The following is an 8004-nucleotide window of genomic DNA, read 5'->3' as shown; positions in this document are numbered from 1 at the left end:
TGATCTGAATCAACAAATTGAATCACTGTCCCCAATTCAGGCAGAATCCAAATCCAAATCATATATGGCCCATTTCACACACCGCCAATAGATACCTGAAATGTTACTGTGGGGTTCATCAAAATCCCTAGAATCCAACAGGCAAATGAACAGAGCTGCAATTTTAACAACTTAGATTAAGATCTATAGGGAGCATAAGAGAAATACAAAACCCAAACATGCCATAAGGATGATGCATGCATGTTACTGTATTTACTCAGTTAACAGATAATGTCCCCCCCCACCTCTCATTTAACATGTATGGGAAAAAAGCCCCTTGTCTTACAAATAAAGTAAGAGGCAGAAAGGGGAAGGTAGCTGCTCCAGCTTCAGTGCCTCAGCTGCCTTCTCCCCCCTCACCACTTCTGCACCCTCCACCAATCCTCCCCCACAGCCTCAAGCCCCTGCTGCCCCATCTCCCCCTCGTGATGCTTCTCCCTGCCTCCCTACCCCAGCCACAATCCTCCATTCCTTTGCCCTGCACCAGCAGGCCTCATTCTTGCTTCTACCTGGAGCATGTGCTCCACCCTGGCCTCTCAACACCACTGTCAGCTCCATGCCTCAGCTATGCAGCTATGCTAGAGCCATGCTCCATGCCCACAGGCTGCAGCAGGGAGGAAGCATGCGGACGCTGGAGCAAAATTAAGGGACAGAAGGGACCCAAAGCTGCAGATGGGCAAGCAGGGGCCTGAAGCTGCAGGGAGCAGGCACAAGAAGGGGTAAGTTGGGGGGGGGAAAATGGATGGCAGGAGGCAAACCGCCTGCCCTCTACCATCCCACTGCTTGCCCCTTCATTGCCCCCCTCACCACTTCTCCCCCCTACTGACTGCAGTAGCAAGGGAGGACAAATTTAAGATGATCCTCCAATAATTAGATTTTCTATGTGGAAAACTATAATACATTTATTAAATCTTCCATTTAATTTTGGGGGAAGGGGATCATCTTGTATTTGGTAAATATGGTAATAGGTGACTTGAAGTTACAGGCATATGTTAAAATGGATCCTTACTCACAGTAAACCTAGCACTACAAAGCCTAAGTTCTACTGTCAGTGCACTGGTTGTACGACTGCATTCTACAAATTACTTTAACAATCTACCCCTTAAGTATACCATTCACAGTGCTACAGAAAAAGGTTTTCCTACTTGGCATTCAAGAACCCAAGACCAATCCTCACCTGCCCTTCCCTAAATTGGTGTTCTCTAGAGAAAGCTGCCAGAAATCTGTCATAAAAACAGAATTCTCTTAAGGAACTAGAATGAAATATTTTTTACATGTATTCTAGCTATTTTCTATTCAAAGGAACTATGTATGGTATGGTGAGATTTTTATGGTAAACTAAAGGATATGGGTACCCCTCTTGTTGGCATGTTTTCTCACTTTCAACAGAAGGAAATTCATTCAATTTTCTAACAAACAGCAATGCTAGAAAGTAACATACTAGAATACAAACCAAGAAGAGGATCAAGAGATCTCACATTACTACTGGTGATAAAGCTCCAGTGTACTTAGGAATCTAAGTTTGTCAAGGAATAGATGAAATGGCTCCCAGCCATGCTTAATTCTGTGCATGTCTGTAGTGACAGAGTCTTTACAAACCTTGTACAAAAGCCATAGCCTACTTCTTGCATAAAGTCTGCCAAAGAGCTCTCCATCATGGTTTTGGCTATCCCTCCAGAATCAGGCAGGATCCTGTCCATTAGAATGTCCCGTTTTTCAGGGTATAGAAGTGGTGCAAGCACCACAGGACAGCGCTCTTGGGGAAAATCTAAAAATGAGAGAAAGACCACATATAGAAATGCATTACAATGCTCAAGACATTCTATAAGAATACTTGAAGTAAAAAATTGTTATTTACAAGCATGTTATGTTCAAGTTAGGGTCATTTGTATTTCAAAGTCTATCACCAATGGCAAACAGATGCAGCGGACCCCTCTGCCCATCTCCAATACATAGATATGCATCTCTAGGGCCTTTATAAGAATTGCCATTTACTGGGTCAGACCATAGTGCAATCTTGTCCACGCAGTGGCAGATAATGGACGCTGAAACAGAGTAAACAGGGCATGAACTGGGTTCCCCCCTCCCCCTGACTTTCTCTCTTACTTGAAGCCTCCAACATTTAAAGGTTCTATACCATTTCCTTAGTTCTTTTTAGAACTAAGGAGGCGTGAGGGGTGAAAGAGATCAGACAAGTCAACTTAAAAGTGCAGAAACTTCTTATTAAGAATGTTTACCACAAGCCTGGTTCTATGGAAACTCAAAATAACATCAGTTCATATTCCGTGATTTCAACTGACAGCTTCACATAGAGAGGTAACCTCCGCCACAATGTCAATGAAAAAGCAGCCTCATACTCAGCAAGGATGCTAGACGTGCTTGTAAAAGTTCCCCTGAATTAGTTTAACATGCATTTCTCAGCACTGCAAAACAGTAAAACAGAACTGAAAGGGGCCTCCCTAAGCCTTTATTAAGACTGATATTTACAATACAGCACATCACCTACTTGGTTTCAATTTACCCATAGGTCTGTGAAAAATTCCCAGCTCTAAGGAAAAAGCAATTACTGTGGATCTGTGCAAGACTACCAATACTGGAAAATATGCAGTAAGTTAACTAACTAACTACTACCTACTAACTAACTATGAAACTTTTGTTGCCACCTACAGATTTAAAAGCATGTCTGGCTATCCATAATGAATAGCTCTTTCTTAAAAGGAATCTCCAGAGTGGTGGTGGTGGTGGTAGTGCTGTTAGAATTCTTAGGTCATCAACTATTTTGCATTACTATGGCTGTGAGCCAAGACAAAAAATACTTGAACATTTGATTTAGGTCTAAAAAAATTGGTTTGACCTAGAATCCTATTTTGCAGACTCAGTGCTACCACTGAGATGACTTGAACTAGCAGCATATCTTGACAGCTTACATGGATGTCAACCTTTTTACAGGCTGCCTGAATGACATTTTACTTACCTCTACGTAATGTTTTAAGGAAAGCGTCAATCTGTTCCTGTCCAACCCCAAAGGCTCCCTTCTGCCCAAAAAGGAGATGGGAGAGGAGAAGGTGCAGGACTTCTATTGCAATATCTTGGAAGCCACCTTCTTGATTTCCACTGACGTCTGCGTCAATGTAAGAGCGCAGAAGATCTGGAAGTTTCTGTTTGATAAACTGAGCCGCTTTAACAAAAAGGGAGAGAGGTTGTATTATAACTTGGACATGACCATTAAAAATTAGTACTAAGATTTAGTTTGGTTCTTAACCAATCACTTGTTACTTGGGGTACTATCCACAGAATTTTAACAGTTGTCTAACATTAGAACCCTTTGTAACCCATCCCTCACAGCCCCACACAGTAAATAAATGGATTTAAATGAATTTTGCAGTAGGACTTTAACAGGCATAGTTTCTAATAAATAATAATCAAGGAAACTGAAGTTTGAGTTCATAAAAGATGCCTTGTTTACAGTTACTTGCTTTAAAATGAGCATGTGGGAGGATCAGGGACAGAGGACTTTTTGGGGGAATAAGAAGAAATTCCAGCTGAAGAGGTTCCACTGATTGCAACTGCAGTAGCAACTTCAGGTAATCCAGACCTCCATGTATTTAACTGACCAGTTCTTCAAAGTTTGGGGTCTGCATGTAACTGCAGTATTTTATGAACTCTTCACTTACCAAAACCTCTGAGATCTGAGCTGAAAGAGTTCAGTAAAGCAAGACCAAAAATCACCTGTGAATAGGAAAAACAAAAAACAATGTAGGAGTTCATCCTGCATTCAATTTCAGTCAGGTGTGCATTGTATAAGTACTTCACAAATAGTCTGGGAAACAAAAGCTTACTTACCTCTTGAACTTTACTTAATTTGATAACTTTACTCAGTTGGGCAAATAGATGGGGTGAAGGCTTTAGACTCTGCAAAAAAGAGTTAATTGAATAAGAACAGCATATACAGAGCATCCACTTCATATGTCATGCAGCTCAAGTTTTATCTGAAGGAATAAAGTACTAAGAGAGGGAACTATGTCCTACAGGTTAGCTCACAAAAGACTCTACTGTGTTTAAAATGTAAACCAAAAAATATCTCCAGAGCTACTCTGAGAAAATATAGTAGTACCAACAGCCTAAGTTTACTTCAGTTTTGATTATTATGAGAAAAGCAGCTCGTTTGAAGTCTTGTAACTATTCAAAAAACAAAAAAACAAAAAAACAAAAAAAAAAAAAAATCACTAGAGTATAGCCAAACCAATAGATAAATCTAATTTGAATCAAGACACAAAATCATTGCAGAATAGTTTAGACCAGTGATTCTCAACCAGGGTGCTGGGGAACCCTGGGGTGCTGCCAGATCCTTTGAAGGGTGATGAGGTGTGAGGAGATAAACAAGGTGTAAAGAAATAAGCAGATAAGCTCAGACTTGTCCCTTCTTGAACAATCCCCCATGCCCCCAATGCTCAGCCCCTGTGCATGTCCTTGTAATATATAAATTTGTTTTTTGAAATTGATGCCATTAAGGCCCCCTCTACACGTACAGATAAGGGTGCAATTGGATCCAATGCATGATCCACACAATCATGCCTCCTGCCATGCTACATGTGCATGGCAAGAGGTGCAATTGTGGAGTCACACGATATATCCAATTGTGCCATATTGCCGGTCGGTGCAGAGACAGTCTTATCCTATGCACCCCTACACCAGCAAGAAGCAGGCTCCCATGGCTGGGAGCCCCCTTTGCTGAGGGGGTTCCAGCTGCAGGGAGGCCATGTGCAGCCAGGACCAAGAGCCCTGTGCGAACTGGGGTTTTACCCCCCTACCCCACAAGCCTTGGGGATCACAGCAGACAATTCTAGGGCTCAGAGGTTTCATGCTGCATAAGGTGTGACCCTGTGGCCAAGAGCCCTGTCAGAAAATTAAAGGTTGATAGCAATCAGCTATAAGAGTTTGTACAAATTTTTGAGGTCTAACTTTATAGCTGGTTGGAGCTTTTTATCATGCAATAGCTACCTTGCATGTGTAGCTGGTCTCCAGGTAACTGCACAATTAGCCAGTTAATTGAGCAATACCTATAATACACAAAAGTTAAGAAGCAGTGCCTCAAGTCCAAAAAGGTTGAAAGCCACTGGTCTAGACACTATCAGAGTATAGCTGGAATATGACAAAGTGATAGCCTAGCGGACAGCCAAAACTTTGATCTTCCAAATGAGAAAGCAGCAGCATCTGATTTCAGCACATAAATAAGGGAATATTATTAGCTAGTTTAGACACAACTTCTGGTTTTATAAAGTCTTTAGTAAACGGAGACAACTTTAACACTGTTACAACATGCCTCCAGAGCTCAAGGAATTAGTGCCACCACTGCTACTTTCTCCCCCTGTCCCTTCCACCTTTCTCTGCCATGGAATTTAGTCCCCAGAGGTGACTAAAAACCTCTGATTCTGGCAGTGGGAAGGGAGGGAGAGTGAGATGTATTATATCCCTGGGTTCCAGAGACACAGAAATTCAGGAGCTCTGGCAGTGGAAAAGCCCCATGGGCAAAAAGACCTACCTCCAATGGCTGGGTCCAGCCCACAGGCCATATATTGACATCCCTGGCCTAACGTAATAGATTAAACCTTCTAAACCTGTTTTAAGACAAATTTGCACTGATGCTAATAAATTCCAGAAAATAAAATACAAGGAATAGTTAAAAACCAGAAAACGAGTCCAGTGGGGGTTTCACAGGAAGAGCGCATTAGCATCACTCTAGCTCAGCATGAACTTGGAACCTATTGTCAGCACTCCAACACAAGGAACAGCTTTACCCAGTTCACGAAAGACTACTAATAGGCAACTCCTAAAAGGTACAAATAGCCAGTTTTCCTAGAGGCGAATTCCTGCTTCCACTCCCAGCAAAAATCCTTACAACTATTTCTTGTGCTAGATATTTAGTTTAATGGTGTGCTAACACTCTAAAAACTGGCGCATTCCAATTAAAATAATTCTTTCAGCATAACTCTGCAAACATACAGTTCAGTTAAGAAACCAATCTGGTATTTTATTCATGCGACAGTGCCCTTTTCAAAAAGGTATACAAACCTTTTGATAGTGCAATGGATTGTCAATGGCGTAGGACAGCGTCGAGATAAAGTTTGGCTTTGTAATCAGGGATGCACACTCTTGGATCAGAAACTGAGTCTGAAATAGTAAAACAACTTTAAAAACAGCTACTACTTTGACATACAATCTTTAATCAGAGTTATTACTTGTCTACTTCTCTCTCCGTACAGTAACAAAATCCCAGTCACATATTTTAGTGTCCTTGTGGAACCTGAATTTAGTATTTTGCTTTCAGATATGATTTTTGTGTGGCAAAATCCAAGTACTTTCATATCATTAGAATTTGCTTTTCTTAGCTTCTCATAAGTCATTTGGCAAGGTAAACTGGAAGCACCAAGTTTGGTACTTCACTGGACTTGCCTCAAGCACTTGCAGATATTGCTATAGTTACCGTAATCACAAATAAACAGAAGCTATGTATGCCAAGTTAAACAAGGATTCCCCAGAAAGTTTAGGGACAATAGTGAGGGAAAACCCAGTAACAAGTATGCCCCAGAAGCTCAAGTAGTCTGGAAACAGACTAGGGGCTTGTTACCGCTTCAACAGAACATGAAAGGTTTGGAGTAAATTAATGCATAGGGTAGAAAAAGATACACAGATTAATAGCATGTGTTTTCTGAAGTATGGTTATTTCAAAGCCAGAGAGCAGCTCTCAGTTTTTCTTACCACTACGGAATCAACTAAAACAGGAGTTGTCAACCTGTACTTGGGGTACTTGGAACAGTCCTAGGGGGTACGCATGGAGGGGCAAACAGGGATGGAGAGCTGTCATTTTCCATCCCATGCCACTGCCACCTCCCAGGATTAGGGTCAGGGTGCAAAGGCAGCAGCGTCCCTCTGCAGGCCGCACAGGTGCTGCCTGGCTGGCCAGACACAGGGGAAGGACGAGGCGGGGCAGAGCCCTCATGCAGTCACTGCCACCTCATGCAAGCTCCCCCCACCGCCGCATCCAGCCACTGCCACCAGAAGGGACACAGTTCTTAAAAGGTTGAAAACCCCCGAGCTAAAAGGATACAATTGAAAAGCTACACATCGAGGTTTTCAACAAATTTGCTGAAAGGCTTATATTTATCCTGCCTTTGAGCTCAAATACTGCAGCTCTGCCATAAGCCTATCAAGAGTGTAGCGAGCAATTATCCAAATGCAACATTTACCTGATGGAAATCTTTACCACTGCTTTTACCATCGCCACTGAAATCCACATGTGAGAATAGACAGCGAAGTAAATGCCTGTCTGCCTCGGGACCGTGTCGATTCACAATCTGAAAACCGAAGACAAGACATCCAGCAATTTTAAAAAGAGTTGTCATGGACACTGATCCTGGATAGGTAGTTTGGATGCTGTAGTCATTTTTTATTAGTTCGCATAATACAAATGCTAGGCAGAAAGACAGGAGGAACTGAGGACTCTAGACTAATAACTAATCTTGCAAAGTAAGGAGTTAACCATATTTGCAAATGGAAAGACAATATAAGATGTGGTGTTTGCTTTCATTTAACATCTCCCAGCTCCCAGGTATTATTTTTGCTTGTGCTTCTGCCCAGGTTAAGATTAAATCAAGCCAATTTAGGAAGAAATTATTTTTTTGTGGGAGTAGCTAATAAATAAAGGTACTCCCTTGAAATCATACTGCACTTAGTTATTCACAAGCCACTAACCTGCTACACTGTGTAAGCAATTTTATTGGTAATAAAAAAACCCAAAACACTAAAACCTACCTGATAAACCAATTTAGATGAACTGCTTAAACAATAACAGACACTCTTATGTGCTTCTTCTCACCAGCTGTGAAACTTTGCAGTATGATTTCAAGGGAGTACCTTTATTTATTAGCTACTCCCACAAAAAAATAATTTCTTCCTAAATTGGCT

General features: G+C 41.6%; 1 protein-coding gene across 10 annotated transcripts in view; it reads right to left on the bottom strand.

The window, feature by feature from the left end:
- The window catches only part of CNOT1 (CCR4-NOT transcription complex subunit 1), a 137605-nt gene that overhangs the window by 97112 nt on the left and 32489 nt on the right, over positions 1-8004 (bottom strand). For all 10 annotated transcript variants that reach the window (XM_019505839.1, XM_019505844.1, XM_019505848.1 and 7 more), the window contains exons 3-8: positions 7287-7394; positions 6112-6210; positions 3883-3951; positions 3714-3768; positions 3014-3217; positions 1639-1807 (exon numbers count right to left, since the gene is read on the bottom strand). In XM_019505839.1, coding sequence (XP_019361384.1) covers positions 1639-1807; positions 3014-3217; positions 3714-3768; positions 3883-3951; positions 6112-6210; positions 7287-7394 — 704 coding nt within the window. The remainder of the gene's footprint in view (positions 1-1638; positions 1808-3013; positions 3218-3713; positions 3769-3882; positions 3952-6111; positions 6211-7286; positions 7395-8004) is intronic.

This window comes from Gavialis gangeticus, unplaced genomic scaffold, assembly GCF_001723915.1.
Source record: "Gavialis gangeticus isolate Ggan-Ray unplaced genomic scaffold, GavGan_comp1, whole genome shotgun sequence".
NCBI lineage: Eukaryota > Metazoa > Chordata > Crocodylia > Gavialidae > Gavialis > Gavialis gangeticus.
Note: the sequence above shows the minus strand (reverse complement) of the source record. Positions and strands in the feature narration are given on the sequence as shown.